The sequence below is a fragment of the Schistocerca cancellata genome, chromosome 8 (genome assembly GCF_023864275.1).
Source record: "Schistocerca cancellata isolate TAMUIC-IGC-003103 chromosome 8, iqSchCanc2.1, whole genome shotgun sequence".
Lineage (NCBI taxonomy): Eukaryota > Metazoa > Arthropoda > Insecta > Orthoptera > Acrididae > Schistocerca > Schistocerca cancellata.
In genome coordinates, this window is record NC_064633.1 from 521,229,438 (window position 1) to 521,252,801 (window position 23,364).

The 23,364-nt window shown below is 38.1% G+C and overlaps 1 protein-coding gene across 1 annotated transcript in view; it reads left to right on the forward strand.

Moving 5' to 3' along the window:
- The window catches only part of LOC126094717 (NEDD4 family-interacting protein 1-like), a 48,266-nt gene extending 26,474 nt beyond the window's left edge, over positions 1-21,792 (forward strand). Inside the window, exons 3-5 of the mRNA XM_049909258.1 lie at positions 14,129-14,351; positions 18,373-18,558; positions 20,502-21,792. Of these exons, the coding sequence (XP_049765215.1) occupies positions 14,129-14,351; positions 18,373-18,558; positions 20,502-20,605 (513 nt within the window). The 3' untranslated portion in view covers positions 20,606-21,792. The remainder of the gene's footprint in view (positions 1-14,128; positions 14,352-18,372; positions 18,559-20,501) is intronic.
- The last annotated feature ends 1,572 nt before the right edge of the window (positions 21,793-23,364 follow it).

Sequence of the window (23,364 nt, forward strand, 5' to 3'; positions counted from 1 at the left end):
GGATTAATCGCCTTGTAGAACAATGAAGTTATTTTTGTCGGTTTGCTATAGAAATCTGGTTTTTATTAATCTTTTACGCTGAGGCAGTAAATGTATTTGAAACGAAGTGTTTATTTCCACACTATTGGCTAATTTCAACTGCTCGTTGCATTCCAAGTGCACTTTGTCGTTTTCTAGCAAGTGTGGCATAATAATCAAATATGAGTTAATACAGTACTGGAACTGCAAGAAAATTTACATCTCGAAACCCACACTGAAAAGCATATATCAGGTCGAGGCCTACTTCATACGGAATCTGGAAATACCAATGTGCTCTTTTAGTATGCACTTTAAATGTGCCATTTTAATATGTTTCAAGAAATTCCGATGCTCTTGGATGATGTCTTTTTTCTTTTATGACGTAAGATCTTTTAATGCTTTACACGTACGAACATACGGGCTTCCTGGGTCATAGTAGCTCTTAAAGCGCGGTGGCGCCTGTTACCTAGCGCTCTCTCACAACTACTGAAACGAACCTATTTGCCGGCCGCGATGGTCTAGCGGTTCTGGCGCTGCAGTCCGGAACCGCGGGACTGCTACGGTCGCAGGTTCGAATCCTGCCTCGGGCATGGGTGTGTGTGATGTCCTTAGGTTAGTTAGGTTTAAGTAGTTCTAAGTTCTAGGGGACTTATGACCTAAGATGTTGAGTCCCATAGTGCTCAGAGCCATTTGAACCATTTTCGAACCTATTTCTAACAGGGCGCGGGAAAATATTGCGAATGGTGGTTTGAAAATCGTTACTTTCAAAGTAAATTTCCTTTTACGCAAATTGAAATATGGCGCGAATGTACGATGAATTTCTTAAATCACAGAGCGTTTGATGACTAGCCATTTAGGAGTATTTAGAGCCCAGAAGATAAGACATTCAGGTTGTTATTATGAGCAAATTGATGTAGTGCTGCGGGAAGCTCGCTCTCTTCTGCGGTAGTTAATTTATTTGTGGAAAACTTTGAGGACAGGTCCCTGGACTCGGCTAAAGATTTTACTGGCACATTTGTGTGACTTACCTTGAAGTGTAACGCCGGCCGGAGTGGCCGAGCGGTTCTAGGCGCTACAGTCTGGAACCGTGCGACCGCTACGGTCGCAGGTTCGAATCCTGCCTCGGGCCTGGATGTGTGTGACGTCCTTAGGTTAGTTAGGTTAAAATAGTGTACAGAAACCAGATGGCAGTTATAAGAGTCAAGGACACAAAAGGGAAGCAGTAATTGAGAAGGGAATGAGACAGGGTTGTACACTATCCCCCACATTATTCAATCGGTATATTGAGCAAGCAGTAAAGGAACAAAGAAAAATCTGGAGTGAGACTTAAAATCCATGAAGGAGAAATAAAAACTTTGAGGTTTGCTGATGACATTATAATTCTGTCATAGACAGCACGGGACTTTGAAGAGCAGTTGAATGGAATGAACGGTGTCTTGAAAAGATATAAGACAAACATCAACAAAACCAAAATGGGTATAATTGAATGTAGTCGAATTAAATCAGGTGATGCCAAGGGAATTAGATTAGGAAATGTGACACTTAAAGTAGTGGATAAGTTTTGCTATTTGGGAATCAAAATAACTGATGATCGAAATAGGGAGGACATTGTGTCAGAAAGTCCTTTCTGAAAGTAACTGTATGGAATGTAGCCATGTATGGAAGTGAAACATGGATGATAAACAGTTTGTACATAGGTTGGAACTTAAATAGTGGCAACACTGCTGTGGAGACACTATGCAGTGTAATCTATTATTGTCGCTGATAGCACATGACGTTGACATACCTACCTCACCTCCGAGCAAATGGACTCATGCGTCCCATGTCCCCGGCAATCGCACAATCGAGGGGAACACAGTCACTTATGAGCGAGCCGTTTTAACGTAATGGGTGTCACTATGTTTTCAAAACAGGAACAACGAAGTTGGCTCATGATTGAATGTGCCACAGCAGATCGTCAATGCAGAGTATTACTGTTAATTTTTGGAGCATCACCTGCAACCAGCTTTATGAAAGAAGCAGCAACACTTTCTGCGCAACCCACCCATCATTTTGCACGACAGTGTGCGGGCGCATACAGCACAAGCTGTGGCTGCTCTGTTTGGTTGATGGGACTGGGAAGTACCGTACCATCCACCACACTCCTCGGACTTAAATCCTTGTGACTTTGATTTGATTCTGAAGATGAAGGAACCACTTTGTGGCATTCGCTTCAGAATTGTTCCAGAGATTTGACAGGCAGTAGACCGCTCCATTCGCACCATCAACAGAACAGGCTCTGCTAACAGTATACTACACCTCCCACGCCGCTGGCAACAGGTTCTACACAACACTGGTAACTACTTTGATGGACAGTAACAGGTGCAAACAGGTAATTCTTTTGTATTGGTTGTGAATAAATAGTTGCCACTATTTAAGTTGCAACCCTCATATAAGAGGAGAATATAAGTTTTTATATGTGGTGCTACAAAAGAATTCTGAGTATTAAATGGATAGATCACATAACTAATGAGGAGGTACTGAATAGAATGAGGAGAAGAGAAATTTGTGGTACAACCTGACCAGAAGAAGGGATCGGTTGATAGGGCACATTCTAAGGCAGCAAGGGGTCACCAGCTTAGTATTGAAGGGAAAATTGCAGAGGTAGACCAAGAGATGAATACAGTAAGCAGATTAAGAAGGATATAGGTTGCAATAGTTACTCGGAGATGAAGAGGCTTGCGGAGGATAGAGTAGCATGGAAAGCTGCATCAAACCACTCTTTGGATTGAAGTCCACAACAACACGAATACAACAACAACAACAAAAAAACAGTGTTAGTGATACATACTAAATTGAACATTCATGATATAATAGTTATTACCAAATAGTTGTTTATGCACCTTCATTTATGTGGTATTATAGACCTTAAACTGGTCTGTAAAGTCTATATTTCTTTGTCAACTTTCGTGTTTGCAGATTTTTTAAAATAGATTTTAGGCTCAATTTAATCTGTTACCTTGCACTTTCCCTGAAGTTTCAAGCAAGGTTCATTCATGTGGAAGCTAGTATCTAACAGGTGTGCACCAGCTTTATCTTTTCCAGTGAGAAAAACACGTATTTCGTTTCGGACCTTATAAAAATGGAACAGGACTTTGTGGCAGCTGAGCCTCCTCACTGCATCATGATAAGGCAAGTCACAGAGTTCAAATCAGTTTCTTCAAGAAAGGCTTGGAACTGATGGTGATTGAGTGCCTATTTCTGAATGTAGTTCACCACTGAAACAACTGGTTTCACTATGCAAGAAATATCTCAGGCCTTCTCACAGAGTGCTTGCTGATGTATGATGCAGTGTATGAACAGACAACCTAGAATTTACAAACCTTCCAACTGAGTTCTGATCTACCCCACCAGACCCTTCCTCACGACAACCATTTTTTTGTTCATCAACTGTAACATCTCAAAGCTGATACCTTTTAATTTTATAGTTTTGCATTTGTTTTTTTTTTTTTTTTTTTTTTCTTTTCTTCCTTAAAAATGTGTCTTTCCAGTTGTCATCCCACACATGCTGCAAATAGATGCCAATTCTTGTATTATCTGAAATTTAAATTGACACCATGAACACGAGAGGTTGTGACATACTTGAGAGGTCAGCAGACATAAACAGTGTCAGAGAATATTCAAATAGTTCCTAACTTCCTCGCATATCTGTAGCATAATGTTCTCTCCAATTTTCTGTATTCTCCAAACAAGTTAACTTGCCGGAAGCTGTCACTTTCAAACAAACGGGCTTTCTTAGGACACACATGTTCTGCTTCCATCACACACTCTATGATGAAGTGGCCATCAGTAAATGGTTTTCCTCATTGTGCCATCTTGTGCACTATTTTGTAACTTGCTCAAGCAACGGATTCGTTTCCAGCAAACTTTTTCATCAAGAGAATTTTTTCTTTTTTAGTTTTGTTTCATAGAGGACATACGTTCCGCAAGGCATAACTTTTGAAAAATCTTTTAGTATGTTGATAGATGCCAAAGATTCTTCAAAGCGGCAACACTTTTGCTGCATACCTCGTAAATAGTTTTCTGGTCCTTTGTTTCCTCAAAAAATTACTCCACTCATCATTCTTCATTGAAAAAGTAACACTTGGTGCCCACTTTTCCTTTCTTAGGAGCAAAAGTGAAGGATGAAGTAAATGCAGTCTGAACATGCAAAATACATTGCATTATGAATGTAATTAAAGTCTTGGGAAGGAGCAAAATAAGCAAACAGTTCTGTGAACAAGAAAAAGTAGATATAGTAATTAAAAATGTAACACTGTAAGTTTAGGCATGTAGCAGCTGGGAGGTTCTGCTTGTATGAAGCTCTCCTAGTATTTTAAATGTTATGTTTAAATTTCAGTTGTACCACAGTATCTAATGTTCCATACATTTTATTAAGCAGATTAAAGTACCATTTCAGGTTGTACTTTGGTGACCCCTTTCACTAGGGGAGAATGGTGACAGGTAATTGATCAGTGAGCTGAATTTTGACTGAGTTTTATCCTTGACCCTTAATTTATCAGTAAGGACATCAGTAAATTTTCCAAGTACTTGAAGACATTGATGGGCCTCAGTTTTGCTTAGATGAGCTACATTAAAAGTAACAACTCCGTCTTTTAACATTACATGCCATTCAACAGAAAATATCTTTCATTAGGCTGAAACTTAAAAAGAAACTCTGTACTTGGATAATCCAAAATGCATTCTGTCTTCTTTCAAAAATCATAACCAAACAGTACATTAGTTGACAGATCCTTGACAAGTGGCTATGACGGCATGTGAATCCCTAATAAACATGAATCTCACCTAACACAGAAAACAACTCACCAACAACCATGCAACATTTCTCAGTTACTTCCTGTGAAGAAGGAAGTTTACAAATGTGAAGATGCTTGCTATACCAATGATAATCTAGCAAAGAGATAAAAATGGAAATGAACGTGTGGCACTGTTGGCCAGGAGGCCCCATCCGGTGAAGTTCGGCTGCCGAGTGCAAGTCTTGTTTCCGTCGATGCCATATTGGTTGACTTGTGTGCCAGTGATGAGGATGAAATGATGTTGAGGACAACACAACACCCAATCCACGAGTGGAGAAAATCTCCAACATGACTGGGAATCGAACCCGGGCCTGCTGCATGGGAGGCAAGCATGTAACCAACCAGCTAAGCAGGTGGACTAGCAAAGAGATGTTTCTACCAGAGTCAAGTAAAGCACGTGTTGGATCATGATTTACAGTGGTACAAACAAATGGTAAAGTTGAGCTAGAAATGCCATTTACCTTATTGCAGCTCTTGAACTGCCCACAGCACTTCTTACCGAGAACCACCATCCAATAGTGTCAGTTTCATTTGACCATGCTTATGGTACTGGACAGTCTCGCACTAGGTGAACTGGTTCATTGCACCAAAAACTAGTTGCACTGTCAGATGCTACATGTTTTATTATCAGGGTGCATGTTTTTGCTATAAAGATCTCCAACCTAGGTTCGCGAATGCTGCACTTTCATCATGAACTGGGTGTTTTCTATACTCGCCACTGCTTTATCTAACCCAGCAAAGGTCTCCAGTTTATTAGTGAAGGTGCTACATGGCTAGACTTCTGAACACATACCTGTAGAATATTATTTGCTGCCACCAATATTGAAACCCTAAAGCAAAACTCATTTTTAATTCTACTTGAAAAGTTTCCCTCTAGCAATTTTTTTACAGAAGCCAACAAATGGCTCACCCATATCAAGGGGCTCAGCTACTATTCTGCTCCATTTACCACAAGCTAACAAGAAATTAATTTGAAATATGACAGAATAGGTAATTTGCGGGACTTTTGCCTGATTTTACAAACAAATGGTTAACCATAAAATATCTACAATCTCACTGTTCATGTCTATTAATAACTTATCAATGCTCTGTACTATTGGCTGAAGTGCATTATTTAATTTGTTAAAGATTTTCCATTTACCCAAACAATTCCTACCTGATGTTTCTAACCTCTCACCGAGAGTGAGGAAGCGAACCATCTTCGTTCCGCAAAGTAGTATCTTGCCAACTCAGCAAACTGGCATCAAGTTGTAACTGAATGATTTTACTATGCAGCTATTCAATAAGAGGGACTTGTTTAGAATCTGTATTTATCATAGTGAAAGCCTGAATGCGCTTACACAAATAGTTCCTATAGCCCTGAATTCTAAAGACCTGTGAACAAGAAGGTACAGTTCCCTGCAGTAACTCAATATTTGCCTGCAAACCAGACAGCAAACTACCACATAAAGTTCAGGCATCACCCACCTCACCAGTATTGAGGTAGTAGTCCAGTGGACTGTGCAAACATCGACTTAACTTGGCCACATTGCTTTGTACAGGTAGGCAACATGTCGTGAGCTCGTATTGGATTTTGCCCTTGATCAGATAAGGTATCCCCAGTACAGTTCTCATGTCCACAGCCAGTACCACCTTAGTCATTTGAAATCAACCAAACAAGAAGTACACTTTGCCAACACTGAACGAAATTATTCCCCACTAAAAATTGATAATTTATTTATAATATCAGCACTACATTCTGCTATCATTGAAATGGCATGGTGCTTGGATCTGGAAGTGATAAGGTGCTGAGAATTAAGAAAGTGATCATTTTCAGTATTTTTATTTGTCATAGAGGCTGAATTGAACATGAACAACGACAAGCTTGCCACGGAGGCCAAATGTAACGTAAAAATGGTGAACAGTCAAGCTCAAGGAAACACCACAAAAAGTTAGCAAAACCTTAAATTACTGTCCTTTGTATATTCCAGAGAATTCCCTTTTTATTTTATAACAAATCAGATCATCTCAATTTGAAAAGCATCATAAAATCAGGCACTCAGTGGATTTAACAATTATTTTGGCTGCTTGAAAATCACTTCAGACATTTAATAAAAAATTTAATGAAAGCAGAACATGTAACTTTTATATTATTGACCAACAAAGGATAAATTCAAAGAAAATAAAGGAGCTAAAATGCACGGATTAGGCAATGCACGATAGCCAGCTTTCGCATCCAGGCCCCAAATGATTGGTCAGTTCAGTAAAGATTTAAAATACACACATAGAATATATTAGATTTGCATAACAAATAAATGTAAAATAGCACATGGGCCTCCAACCATGACAGAGAAAATCAGGGTGACAACTGAGTGTGCTTGACCTTCAGATACTTTCAACAGAGTTAAATTTATACAACAAAATAAATTACAATATTTACATGTGACTTTTAATACTGATGGAGGAACTCGGAAATAAGTAACTAAGCCTGTTTTTCCTACAAGTTTTTAAAGTTAACTGATGATGAAACATATTAAAGATGCCTAAACATAGAAAATACGTGCACCAGTAATGCAGATAAAAGCAAATCTTCCTGGATCAGGTACTCACAAACCAGAACTAGGTAAAATGCAAGACCTGTTATAATCAAATCCATGTTCAACTCAGGTATGCTCTTAATGCTGAAATGCTGATCCACATTAAGAGCACTGGCCACAATAGTGGCCGGTAGTATACTAATATTTTTGGAGCATCTTTCATATAGTACTTCATTATAGATAACTGCATTCTCTGCAAGGTGTTTGATTTTACTATTAAGTAATAGGTGAATATGGACTGGGGGTGCGTAATGAAAGTGTGTGGTAGAATTTTGCACGGAGCATAACCTAATCATAGCTAACACTTGGTTTAAGAATTATAGTTGGTGGTACTTTGTCATTTAAATATTTTATTATGTGGCTGCAAAATTGATAACTGAGCCTTGAAGTGGAAAAATCTTTCAGGACCAATTGCTTGGTCTCAAATACAGTGGTGTGATGGGCTGGACTTCATCATATTATTTGGGATGTTGGCTATAGTGACAAACTGAACTATAGTGTGGCACAAGTCTGGATTATGTTGAAAGGAGGTAGTTTGGGTGGGAGTCAGCAAAGCTACAAATCTGTTGATGGGATAATAACTATATTATTTTTATGCCATCCATTTTATGCACAGTGAATTTCAGTGAGTTGTTTAGGTCACTGTAATATCGGCTAGAGCATATGAGTAGTGTTGGCAGATTCTACATTCACTTAACTTAATATATGAGAATGAGCATGTACTTCGTAGACCTAAAAGAGAGTTAAGAGTCAGGGTGAAATAAACTTTATTGCATTAGCAGTGTTACTTTATTTGAAAATATTTTACTTCTGTTCCAGATTTTTATGTGATAGATTGCTTTTCACACACTAATATTGTGATAGTTGTGTGTAGCTAAGTGTTTAAGTGTCATAATATAAATCCAAGGGATGAGATTTGATCATCAGTTGGCCCTGTTCTTGCACTCCTCCCTCCTATTTCTACATATTGCTTCTTTCCCCTCTGGAAATGACTTTCATATGTGAAAATGCTGAGTTTTATTTTGTTTCAAGTCCACATTAAACTGTAGGTCTCTCTTTAACTGGCTGAGTGAGTCAGTTTTAAGGTAGAAATATGGCTACATCATACCACATAACCTACAGCAGGACCATGCCTGGTGAAGCACTGGGGTTTTCAGGCCAGCTTTTGCCTTGAAGACAGCCTTCCCTTACTAGTGTTGATGACTGTTTCAAAGTTGTTGGTTCCCAGTATACCAATGTGAAGAACAGGCAGTAAAGTGTGATGCAAAAAGAACACATGGATTTCAAACTAGTATAATTGGCTGTATTTCGCTCACATACAATATGTACTCACATCACTACAGTTGGTAATGTACCCAATGTACAAATTGTCACTTTTTCACATTTCAAAGATAATGCCAGGCAGATAGAGACCTCCTTCCTGAATACATGTTAACAGTCTTTCTTCAAAGTTCACCATCACTTTCGTCTATAAATAATGTGAAACAGCAGTAATTTGTTGATGTATTGTAACTTTCAGGTCATTGCATGTGTGAGGTTTGTTGCAGTACACTTTATTTTTTAGGTAACCCCATAAGAAGAAGCCACAAACCAGCAGATCTGGTATGCGTGTTGGCCAGTGGACATTGCCTAAACATGAGATCATGTTTTGGGGAAATGTTTCTTGAACAGCTGCCATCAAATCATTAACCATGTGAGCTGTGGTGCCATCTTGTTGGAACCACATGTCTACTATGTTTATCCCTATAGTGTCCAGTTGTGGTCACACAAAATTGTGTAGCATTGCAACATAACATGCAGCACTCACTATTACACTAACACTGCCTACTTCAAAAACATAATACTCAACGATTCCCACTTTGGACACTCCACACCACACTGTCACTTTTGCAGTGTGCAGTATTTTTTACTGCACTTGTTTTGGGTTGTCTGCTGCTCAATAGTGACAGTTTTGTTTGTTTACATAACCCCATACATGAAGGTGCGCTTCATTGCTCATCATCAATACATCATCAGCAGTAATAACAACAAGCATTCTCTCACAAAACTGTCTCTGTTCATCATAATCACAATCGTGAATCTTCTGCATGATCATAATTTTGTAAGGATGAAAATGTAACTCATCCTTCAGGATGTGGTGCAGTGAGTGACGAGACGAGCCCAGAGTTGGAGCTCGCTGCGTAGTGGAGCAGCAAGGACTTTCGAAAAGAGGCAAGCCAATGCAGTATTGTGTTGCGATCAAGTATCGAACCATTTCACAGAACATGTGAAGTGCGTATGGAAAAGCCATTGAACTGTGATCGTGGACTCATTACTTTTGAAGAAATGTTCAACAGCAAAGAGGTGGTAGTGAACTCTTCATTACGCCACTGTTACTGAAACTGGGCACTGTAACCTACAAAACAAGACGTCGCACACCCTGCCATTCCACTCCCACCACTGGTACTACGCAAGACAAATTCGTGCATTCTTTTTGTGCCACCGTGTATTTATTTGTAGTATGAGATCTGCTGGAGAGGACATAGACTTACTAATTTTAAGTTCTCTTTTGTATAATAATATTAATTTTTTTATGGAATCATTTTTGTCAGAACATTCACTCTTAAGAAGAGTTACTGCACATAGGCTAAGGGAAGTAGCTGTACCAATAGAAATCGAATTGCCTTGGTCAATGCTGACAGCATTTTCGGTGCAGCCAATGTAGTAACACATATTTAACAGATATGATAGTGTTTCCAGTATGTCTGTGTACTCTTAAATAAAAGTGAATGTAATATGAAAAAATCACAGAAGTGTTGCATGTAATTGAGTTTGAAATAGTTTAAAATTATTGATATGTGTAATGAAGTTACTATTTGCCCACAATATTGAAAACTAATGTTGGTAGGGAGCAGAATCAAATGAATATTGATCTGAAATAGTCTTTCAACTTTTATCACAACATCTACTACTATGAGCCACCACATAATGGCAAACAAAGAGGAATGTTTAGTATTAGTTGGCAGTTTTGACCAGTGACACAGGAAACATGCAACAAATGTCGTAAAGAACATGGTTATATAATATGATATCAGTGGTGATTTTTTCAAACAGGGTAAACTGCAGATCAGTCTGTCACTGTAACTAGGCAATTGGTTTTCACATTTATTGGCTTTGCCAACTAACAACCGAACTGTTAAAGTATGCACCAAGAGATGACTTTGCCACATTTGTTAACATTACATCACAGGTCAAAGCCAGTGCCTGTTATTAGATAAGCCTCTTGACCCTTGTGGCTATTCTTAGTGAACAGTTAATAATTACTTCTCATTGCAGTCTGAGCTCAGCCTATATTAATTGAGCTTTTCTTAAGGGTCTGAAGGTTAGGTTGACCCAGATCTCGATTCCTCACATTTCTCAGTTAACCTCTTCACAACATAACAGCAGTATCCCACATCCTTGACGATTTGCTGTGTGTACTCATATCACAGCCTGCTCCTAATATTATATCAACCATTCCTTCAACTACTATTATGTCTATCCATCCGATCTTTAAGTCTCCTGTAAAACTATATTTCAAAGCCTTATAATTATTTCATTTATGAATTTCTCACTGTTCATGTTTTAAACCCATGCAGAACTATGTCCCTAACACAATATTTCAAACCATTTGTTTATTATGTTTCTGAATGGTATGAAGATATACAAGGGAGACATGATGAAAATGAATGAAGGTAAGTGATCACTGAAGAAATAGTCATTGGAACTTAATGAGGCGAAGGGGTTGACTGAATGCAGAGAAGAAACCAGTTGATAACAAATGGGTCTTCAAAATTAAACATAATCAAGGTGGAGATACTTAAAGATATCAGGTAGGCTTGTAATCAGAGGCTGTCCTGAGAGAGAGGGTTATGATTATGATGAAATGTGTGTGCCTATTTCACATTTGGCTGCGTTAGAACACTGGTGTTAATCATTGTTGAAGAGGATCTATATATACACCAAATGGATGTCAAAAATGCTGTTCTGTATGAGGAACTAAATAAAGATCCCTCAAGGTGTCACAGATAAAAAAAAAAGTCTTCACACATTCAAAAAGGTCATATATGGTTGAAACAGGTTCTTCATGCATGGAATGCAACATTTGATAATTTTGTCAAGAGAATTGAACTGTTTGTATATATACAGCTTGGAAGATATAAGAGTGCAGCTTCTATTATATGTATGTGCCATTATAATTGATTAGATTAGATTCAGTTTTCATTCCGTAGACCCAAAAAAATGAGATTATTCTCATGGGGTGTGGAACATTGCGGTGGCCCAGTGTAATGTTAAGCATTTTCGTGGACTTACTTGTTGAAGTATGCTGGTTCTGCTTTCTTGCAGCACCGATGTCTTCTACTAGCACTGGATGCTTCTCCGAAGATTTCACTGCTAGGAAGGGGAAATTTTCACTCTCTCGCTCTCTCTCTTCTTATTTAAAAAATGCGCTACTCTTGGAATATCCTTCAATGCAGCAGAACATATTTATTTCCACTTTCTACAAAAAACAACTAAACTTTATAATGTAAGCCCACACATTACCAGGCACCCAGAATCAGTTAATTACCCATTTTTGAACACAATTAATACATAAGCTTTTATCGTGACTGACTACCCACGTTCAGTCCACGTACTCTCAACAGCAGTTCAACGTCTAATGAACAGTCACTATCTCGAGTCACTCCGTTTGTTTTTCAACGATACAAAGCTACATTACTCTTTGCAGCCGGCCACGGAGCTTCTGGGCCATATTTAATTATTCTTGGCAGGTTGCGCTGAACACTTGCCAGCGCCGATGAATTATCTCCCTTCCAGTTTCGCCTGCACAAACAATAAATGGGTGCAGTATCCCATGCTCATCCTTACGCCCTGCTTTAAAATAATGCGTGTTCGAAACGGCTTGAACACAAGTGTCTTCAGACTTTCGTAAAATTCTGGGGGCACTACAACATGTCAGAAACTATAACATAAAAACATAAAACATTTAAATATAATACTTACTATCCTGATCGTTTGTCAGGAGATTGTCAAAATAGGTGAATACTATGCGGTAAACTGGAACAGCTAATATTTACAGAGTAAGCATGCTGTCAGAACAAAACATTGTTATGCACTATTAATAAATCTATCATACACAAAATACCCGTTGTGAAGAAGTGCTGTCAAAACTGAAATTTTTACTTAAGCTGGCTTAACAGTCTCTGTTAAGGTATTCATCTATAGAGTAGAAGGAGTTGCCTATCAAAACATCTTTCAAACTCTGTTTAAACCATGCTTTATCTGAGACCAAGTTTTTAATGGTTGCCGGCAATTTATTAAAAATGTGCGTTCCTGAATATTGGACCCCTTTTTTTGACCAGGGTAAGTGATTTTAGGTCTTTATGTACATTATTCTTATTCCTAGTATTGACACTATGTATTGAGGTATTGGTTGGAAATAGAGATATATTACTTGCAACAAATTTCATTATGGAATAAATATATTGAGACACAGTGGTTAGATACAAAGTTCCTTGAACAGGTTTCTGTATGATCATCTTGAATTTACGCCACAAATTATTTTTATCACATAAAATTGGTTTGATGAGTTACCCCAGAATATGATCCTGTACAACATAATAGAATGAAAGTAAGCAGAGTATTCGAGTTTTTTTATATTTATGTCTCCTACATCTGACATCATTCTCACTATAAATACGGACTTGTTTAGGTGCTTAAGCAATTATGTAATATGCCCTTCCCCAACTGAATTTATTATCGAGTTGAAATCCCAGAAATTTAACACTTTGAGTCTCTTTGATCTGCACATCTTATGTTATACACATGCTGGAAGGAAATCTCTTACAGATTCTGAACTGCATATAATGGGTCTTTTCAAAGTTTAACGGCAGTGAATTATCTTCAAACCATCTAGTAATGTTAGTGAAAAATTGATTAGCAGCTGTTTCTTAATCTGTGTACTTGAGTTGCTACTTATTTCAATGTTAGTATCATCTGCAAGTAACTCTGATGAGAGAAACAAGAATAAAAATAATCTGGAAAATAAGTTTTCTGTGTGAGATAAGAGGTAACTTAAATCATTTATGTAGTTTATTGTTGGTTATCAAGTGTTAAAAGTTTCTTGAGCTCATTCAGAAATCAATAAATTTTATCAGAAGTTCATCATATAAATCATTATTACTAAAAGTAAAATGGTAATTTGTGTGCTGGAGAGCTGCCTGCAGCTTTCTAAATTTATCAGTGTCTGTATTGAGTAGTGTAAAATTTCTTATTTGTTACATAAAGAAAATACATGCCTGCAGTTTTTATATTTTCACATTTTTAGGAGTACTTTCTAAATTTGTGATCACGTGAGAGGAAATATCAGTTGAACAGCAACTTTTGGTTCACTTCTCCCAATATCATCAATTGTAGGTAACTGTTTCGTCCAGCCATCTTTTTGAGAAGCTTCTACCACTGTGTTCTACAGGGGACTCTCACTGCAAACAAAACTAGAGCAGTACAGTTTATTGTTAGCAAGTTCATAAATTTGCTTGTGTTACATTATCAAACAGGTGTGATTATAAATATACAAAAGTGAAAAGAGAGAAGATTTTGTACTCTCTTGTCAGGAAGCAGTAAGAACAATATTCATCTGTTTGTACCTTGTATTTGCAGTGCAATTATTATTCTTTTCAGACTGATGACATCCCTCCACCAAAGGCTGATTTCTCTGCGCCTCCTCCGTATGATGCAGGAGCAAAGCTACCTACATATGAAGAAGTTCAGCGAGAGAAAAGTTTACAGGGGGAATCCAGCAGAGTACCTTTGGCATTTCTTGCTATTGACACTGAAGCAGCTGACAACGAAAATGGGTCAGGTCTTCTTGGAACAGACTTCATGTTTTTCACATCTTTCTTAGGTGAGCTGTACTTTTCATTGATATCTTAGACATAGTGCTTGCATTTTGATTAGTAGTTGGAGACAGCTGCGAAAAGGCTGAATATGTTGACTGCTGACATCATCGGAAGTTACCGTACTCTTGCTGTGCTCACTTGTGCTATAGTATTGGATATCATGCTTTTGTCTCTTCATCTTGGTTTTGTTCATAAATGATACCACAAATTGCTGAAAGAATTTTCATTAAATAACCTTTTTACCAATAAGGATTCAGCACTGTTAAAGGAGAGTATTTCGATACAGCAGTTCATGATATTATTTGATACTTAGAAGTAAACTAGGAATAAGGTAAAATGGTTCTTTATATTGCCTTCCAAATATTGTTTGCAGTTTTTGTGTATCTATATTTTCTCAAGCAAATAACGTCTATATTTGGACAATATTCTCCCTGTTTGTCTTCTCATCCATTAATGATACAAACTTTGTAAAGAACATCCATTTTTTAAGTTTTCTTTGGTCATTAAGAAACTGTTCTTATTTGTTTCAGCATATTCAGGCTTTTGGTGCTGTGGATGGTATCTCGTGATGTCACTTTCATCATTTGGTACTGAGCTAAACAAGGTGGCATCTTGTTGACATTTCGTCTTGTATGAGCACACCTCCCTTTGATGATGACATTGCCTTCCATTTTGTTCTGTTGATATCCAGAGTGAACTGACATTTAGTCTTTCTGTTTATCATAGTAGAAAGCAAACATTACCATTTCCACTCTCAGCTAGTCAGTCTTCAGAGTAGCTTCAAGTGCATACTTACCATTGCAAAAACAGTGATGACATCCATATCTCTAGTATGAAAATAGTTTTATTTCACACTTTTATCCTAAAAATAAAATAAAACACTGAGCATTACTTATGGGATATCTACTATAATTTTGGCAGTTGTTTTTCAAAATTTGATGTGCTATATCTTAGTCATATTTCCTTATAATTTTAATATTAATGATCAATGAAAAGCGTGATAACCCTACTGATATACATTTATTTTGGCACAACCTGTATCATTCATTAGCTCAACATGAGGTAGCCTAGTTATGTCAATACCATGTCATGTATAATATTAGAGGCAAAATCTGGAAAAGACAATCACACAAACATTCTACCAACCTGCTGGCAGAAGTATAGCAGGCTCACAGAGTCTGGTGTATACAACATGCCGTGTCACACGCACCTACTGCTCGCCATGCTTTTCCAGGCAGTTGGCAGAATATTATAGGTGATTGTCACATAGATTTTGTGTCTGATGTTACACAAAAAGGCTAGACCTCTTAAAACATGGTTTTGACACAACTTGGCAACATGATGATGGTGGTGGTGATGATGATGTAACCAATGAAAGCAGTTGCGACAATAAATGTGTATTAATATGGCTATGGTGTTTCTCATTAATCATTAATATTAGTACCTGTCAGCTGTGGAGCTCAAAATGATCAAGATTATTACTCGTTTTATCATATAACCAAACACAATTCAAAAAATGGCATGAAATGCTCCTGCTTGCAGAGATATGTTAACTTAGATAATGCAGCATCTGGTTAATGTGAGGATACTGATCTTACAAATATCTGTATTTCTTACTATAAGACGAACATTCCTAGCATCATTCTAAAGATTTTCTCTTCTGGAAGGTAGGTAATAAGCAGTGCATGGTGCTATAGAAAACAGTTTTCAGGAAAATGAAAAGGAGAGTAAATGCTTGAAAGTAATTGGCATTTATGCAAATTATAGGCACACATTCTATGCACAGCTCCAGGACATAACAATTGAATTGACTGTTTCCCTTGAGTCCTCATAACAAGAAACTGTGTGAAAGAAACTCTCAGCTGCTGCACAAAACTGAATCTGACCATGATTTTCATTCTTCCATACTCTTGTCTTTGAATACAATGCACAATTTTGACAGAGCTTTGCATTTTGATAGAGCTTTGCATTTTGATCGAGACATGTCACCAAACTTTTGAGGGATTCCAAGTCCTGATGATGGTCCAAGATAGAACAGCCAATGTGGTTTATGCTCAGGTCACTGGTGACATCTTTTATTTGTGTGACACAATTCAGGTACTGTCTGAGATAGACCATTCTGCAAGCCATTGGACATTGTTGGTATCCAGAATGTGTGTGCTGGACCGTGACTCATAACTGGGACCTTTGCCTTTCACAAGAGAGTGCTGTACTGACTGAGCTACTCAAGCATGATTCATAACTTGTCCTTACAGCTTTACTTCCACTAGTACCTTGTCTCCTATCTTCCCAACTTCACAGAAGTTCTCCTGCAAAACTTGCAAGACTAGCACTCCTGGAAGAAAGTATATTGTGGAGACATGGCTTTGCCTTAGCCTGGGGGATGTTTCCAGAAATGAAGTGTTCATACAAGCTGTGACCAATGTAGTAAAGTTGTTAGAGGCAGGTTCATAATCTCTAACATGGGTGCAAAATGAAACATCCCACACGCTGTGGCTAAGCCATGTGTCCACAATATCCTTTCTTCCAGTAGTGTTAGTCTTGCAAGTTTTGCATGAAAAATGGAAATGAGCATGTGGCATCATCGGCCAGGAGGCGCCATTCAGGAAAGTTGGGTCGCCAAGTGCAAGTCTTACTTCAGATGATGCCACATTGGGCGACTTGCGCGCCAGTGATGAGGATGAAATGATGATGAGGACAACACAGCACCCAGTCCCCAAATGGAGAAAATCTCCAACCCACCCAGGAATCGAATCCGGGCCCGCTTGCATGGGAGGCGAGCACTTTACCACTCAGCTAAGCAGGTGGACTGTTTTGCAAGAGAATTATGTGAAGTTTGGAAAGTAGGATACAAGGTATTGGCAGAAGTAAAACTCTGATGACAGGTTGTGCGTGGGTAGCTCAATTTGTAGAGTACTTTACCACAAATGGCAAAGGTCCACAAGTTTGAATCTCAGTCTGGCAGACAGTTTTAATCTGCTAAGAAGTTTCATCCCCGGGGTGATGTAAAAGACATCTGCACAATATCAGTGACTTTTAATGGGAGGGGAGTACACCCAGCATCATTATCTCATTCATACTCTGCATCAACTTGCTCTCTCTCTCTCTCTCTCTCTCTCTCTCTGTCTGTGTGTGTGTGTGTGTGTGTGTGTGTGTGTGTGTGTGTGTGTGTGTGTGTGTGGTTTTTTTTCTAGCAGTGGTTACACACACACTGAAGGATTCTGTGACTCCTGCACAGACCTGAGATTCCATTATGTTAATCATATGGATGATGAACAGATCTGGTGTCAGGTAGTGTGCTGCGTTCTTAGTCCTTGTCCTTACAACCGGTGCGTCAGTATCTGTTCATCTATTCCATGGGCACATTTCCTTGTTTGGTTTTGTGTGGTTATATGTGCTATTGTATCCGGTCAATTTTCATTTTAGTTACTCTTTTCTGTATGTTATGATTGGATAATATTGATGATAGTCTTACTGTTTTGTATGTGGAGCAAATTTGAGAAGAAGTGTTCAAATAAATTGTGACCTATGTAGTAAAGTTTTTAGGAGTAGGTTCATAATCTCTAACATGTGTGCATGTTATTACATAACAGTACAAACATTTCCGTTTCAGAAACCATTAGTGGATTTTTCATTAGCACACTGAACTCGCATTTGGGAGAATGAAGGCTCAAACCTCCTCCATCCGGCCATCCAGATTTGTATTTTCCGTGATTGTCCTAAATTGCTCCAGGCAAATGCCAGGATGGTTCCTTTGAAAGCACATGGCTGATTTTCTTCCCCATTCTTGTCACAATTCGAGCTTACGCTCTGTTTCTAATGACATCGATGTCATTGGAACATTAAGTTCCATCTTCCTTTCATTTTTCTTTCCTCACAACTGTTATTTCTTTCTTTCCCATATATCTCATTCTCCTCTTTCCTTTCAATCTCGTATATGCACTTTTACACAGTATCAAATGTTTCTTTATAAATGTTTATGCAGTTAATGGATGTTTATTGCAACAGAATACTTGTCTTTTTCAGTTGCTTTTTTATTCAACTGGATTGGATTTTTGTTGCTGATGTGCTTCTGTCACACAATTGCTGCAAGATATGGAGCTCTTTCCGGTTTTGGTCTTTCACTTGCCAAGTGGACCTTGATTGTGAAACACTCAACAGACTTGGCTTCACGTGAGAATAGTTGGTTGTGGTGGATAATCATGACTTTTGGTAAGCTACTTTTTGTATAGAGTTTGAATCTTTCTGTACTGTTAAATAGAATATTGTAGAAAAACTGTAAAATTCTTTGATTCCATTTAATAGAGAGGGCTGGAGTAATTTGTAGCTTGTATTACCCAGGATTTGCAGTGCTTCAGATACAGTAACTGACAAAAAAAAGTGGAGCACCCAAAAGACATGGCTGGATGTTAACATAACTTCGTACAAGTACACACTATTGTCTGATATGTAAATGATTAGAATTCAACTCTCTGTGACAGGTAGAACATCCACTGGAGTGGATTATTATTTCTAATGTTTAGTGTTGTTACCAGATCTGGTAGGGTATATGAAAGGCAAGAACAGTGTCAGATGTTGTGTGGTCATATTGAATGACATGGAGATGCCACATATTTGTGTAGGATATAGATAGTGAAGTTCCAGATTCTGGTACCAGACAGGCAAATCTGGCCCGTGTCATCCTCTGCCAATGGCATCATCGCCATTGGCATCATTGGATGCCAATGGCATCATCGCCATTGGCATCATTGGATTAGGTGTGGAGGTGCATGTTCAGCACACCGTTTTCCCAGTCATTGTCAGGTTTCTTGATGTCAGAACTGCTACTGATCAGTTGAGTAGCTCCTTGTTGGCCTCATGGGGCTGAGTGCACCCCTTCCCACCAAGGAAAAAATCCCTTGTGGTATGGGGAATCAAACCAGGATCCCCCATACGGACATGTTTGTTTATGACTGCATTATCAGCACCTGAGAGAGTTTGAAGGGGCCCTCAAACTGTGTCTCCAAATGGTCAGAAATTGTCAGCTGGTTGAATCATGAAATATGCCGATCTGTGGGGCATTCAGGTGTGACAGTGGCATGGGAATGTGAGAACAGGCACACTCATCATCAAGATTCTGGTTGACCTAGTCTGATCACCAGGAGAGAATCACCTTATTGTGCAGCAAGCACATTGTAGGCCGTTCACATCACTGCATGCCATGAGAGAACAAGTAATAGACTCCGTCCAGTATTCTGTGTCATCCCACACCATTAGTCAGTGACTGTCTGTAACCAGACTAGAGAATTACTGCCCCACATGTAAATTGCCATTGACAACCCAACATGAATGGATGCAGTCGGAGTGGTCCTGTGACCGAGAAGCAAGGACTGTTTATGTGTGGCGTGTGTTGAGTTCAGTAACAAATCACAGTTCCGCACTACCCTAGATAACCATTTTCAGCAAATATGGCAGCGATCTGGGGAGAAATCCTATTCTTCTAATGTTTTGGATAGGTGCAGCGGTATTACTTGTGGTGTAGGGAGACATAGCATATGACTTCAGGTCATGACTGGTAATGACTGATGGTGCTAAGATGGCATAACAGTACATCACGGACATCCCGCGTCCTCAAGTGTTTCTTCCCATGCAACAATGTAGTGTCATTTTTCAACAGGACAGTGCTCATCCACACGTGATAGTTGTCTCTACGAGCTATCTGTGTGATGTTGAGGTACTCTCGTGACCAGCAAGGTCCCTAGATCCATTCCCGATAGAGCATGTGTGAGACCAGATTGGACGTCATCTCCATGCCAGTGCCAGTATCCAGGATATCGAGGACCAGTCACAGTAGTTGTGGGGTCAACTTGCCTCAGAAGATGATACAACAGCTTTATGTTACCCTTCCCAACCAAATCAGTGTGTGCATCCAGTCTAGAGGCATGCAACGTCATAGCGATAAGTTGGCTCATACTGCCAAGTTCTTTGTAAATTTAACTCAGTTTTGTAACCACTGAATAACATCATATATCCTCTCACAGATGAAGTTTCATTTTATGCCCTTTTCCCCTTCTGGGTGCTTCTGTTTTTTTGGTCAGGCAGTGTATTTTGCAGCCACTATTTGAAGTTTATGTGGATGTATCGTTAAGTTCTCTGTATTTATTAATTTTTTGCAGGTTTGTTGATATGCGTACGTGCCATAATTCAATATCTGAAGATTAAAAGAGGTTGGCGACTTTTGTCTGGCAGTGCGCAGGAACGGCTGCTCTTCTTCTATTAATTTTTAATTTCTTTTTAGCTCTACGTAAAATCCTTCACTGCAGCATCTTTGCCTCAGTAATGATTATAATTGTTCCCAGTTTTCGTGTGAGTGTCGTACAGTTTTAGTTTCTGCAATGAGCCATACTTTTTTAATTTTATGTTTAAAGGAAAGTGGCAACTGCTTTCAATAAATTAAGTGACCCAAGTCTCAGATCAACAATATGTTGTGCTGCAGTAATTATTCTTGACACACTATGGCTTTTATTTTGCTATGAAATATTGGAGCATAATTAAAGTCTGTGTCACAGTGTCACACAAGGGCCACACAGAAAGCATACAAAAACTGTGTGCCACGAGTAAGAATTTTTTAGAGGTGCTTTTTAAGTAGAAAAATTATCCTCCACAAAAAAAAGGGAAACAGCTTGCCTATAAATGTAAAATGTGGTTTCAGGCATCATAGAATATTGGCTTTAGTGACTGTAGGCACAACACATGAAATAAAAATTTGTGGTGATATTTAGATGCTGGGACACTTTTGTAAAATGAATTTAAAAAATGCAACTTTAGTCCTATAATAAGGTTGATTTCTAGGCTGTAAGCAATTTATATCTAAGGGTATGACTAAAAGCAGTGACAACATTTTGCACAGTTGTGTTGTTTTTGTGCACCATGCTCTTATTGTGTTTATTTTTCAATGGTACTTAACAAGTATATAGGACTTTTTTTGTTAGTATTTGCACACAGTGTTAAAAATGCTGTGTGTTTGACGCTTATTGTCAAGCATTTCCCGGTGTTTATACTTAAAATACATTCCTCTAAGTAACCATGAATGTATAAAGTAGATGATGTGAAGGTTGCAACAACTCTCACAGTATTTGGGGCTAGGCCTAAAATTAAAATTTAACTTATGAAGTTTGAAAATGTGATTTGTATCTCCAGTCATATAATTTTAGGGAGCACTTTTTGTAAGTAATAAAACAGGTTTTTTTTCTGTTTTGTTAGTTGTCACAGCAGTCATAAAGTTGTACTTAACACGTCTTATTTTTTAAAAAATTTGTAGAGAAGTGTAATAGGCTTTTCCTGAAAGGAAAAATAAAAAACTTTGTTTATTATTAGTCATGAAAAATACACAATTGAGACATCAGAGTCTCTTCTAATAATGATGTGAATATATTTTATTGTTCTCATTAAACTCTTTCCTCAACATTTTGTCTAAGAGTAATGACTTTTTACTTATCACATCTCCATACCTTTTCCCCTCAACCGTGTATAAATGATTCATAATTTGGCTTGTGTGCAGTTGATCCATGAAGTTGCAAGTGTAATTGTTTCATGGTGCAATGCACGGTCCTCTCCAAGAGCTGATATTGATTTCAATATGTATATATAACATACCCTTTCAATAGATATATAAGAAACACCTGTCCAAAATTTGGGTTTTTCAGGCTTCATTAAAAAGATGGTAGAGAAGATAAGATGCTGTACATTTTGTCGTCACGAGTTATCACAATGGATATAAAAACTGAGATTAGTGTTCTACAGTTCGAAAAATACAAAATTGATTATTTGGAATATATTTATGCATAGTTGCATGCTTGAATAGACTGTAAATTAAGCCATGAAATAAAAATACTCCATACGTATGTTACATAAAGGGGCGAGAATTACTCACATTTGAGACTCTAAAGAAAAATATCCACATACTTTGGAATCTCATAAAACACCTCAAAAATGTTTGAACTGCGCTGCCCTCTTTTTATGTATGTCTATACAGATATTTTGCAATTCATTAACTTCCCGTGGTTGGGGTTCACAGTCAAGTAGAATTTTTTAAAGGACGTCTTATTCACTGCTGACTAGAAATTATTTATTTCACAATTGCAGTTTCAGCCTTTGAGACATTTTTGAGTTGTACTACAAAAGATAAAAGAATACAAAAATGAGGCACAGAGTGTATATAGAGAACTGCAGAAACATGTCATGTAGGCAGTAGTACATTACAAAAATAGTGAATATAATCCATCACTAACATTTTGCTTTGGCACATAAGACTTGAAAATCCTCCAACATGTATACATGTCACTGTCAAAACTAAGTTTTTTCACTGTAGGAATACAGTAACATCAAATGAGGACAAAGCCCCTTATGTTGTAAAATGATGAAAATTATGTGAACTGTTACCAATGTTAACAACATTCATATAAATTACTACAAATCAATGCTCTTAGGCCCTGTTTACATGTTAACTAAGGCCATTGGTGCTAAAATTCATTCACAACTTGGACTGTCTGTGCACTTACCAGAGATACCAGATTCCAGCAATAACAGTTGTAAGCTTCTTATCATAACATCTTTTTACATCTGTTGATAACATGCAGCTTTCTGTATGATAATATAGTTGTAAGGTACAAGGGGACACAACAGGAAAATTTATTTGTAGCAGAGTAGTGTAAAAATACATATAAAAACAAAAATAATCAATTTTTGACAGTATAATGTAACTGGATAGTTCCGCACCCACCTCCCTACTCAATGGCTCCTTTCCCTGTGACCATCCCCTCTGCAAGACTTGCCCTAAACACCCTTTCTTGCCACCTTCTCCAGCCCTGTAAATAGCAAAACATATACTATCAAAGGGATACTCGCCTGTCATTTAACAGGTATATACTAGCTGTTATGGAAACACTGCTCAGCCTTTTACATTGGCATGACTGACTGCCACCCAGTTGTCAGTCAGGATGAATGGGCATAGGCAAAGGGTGTATACCGGCAACACAC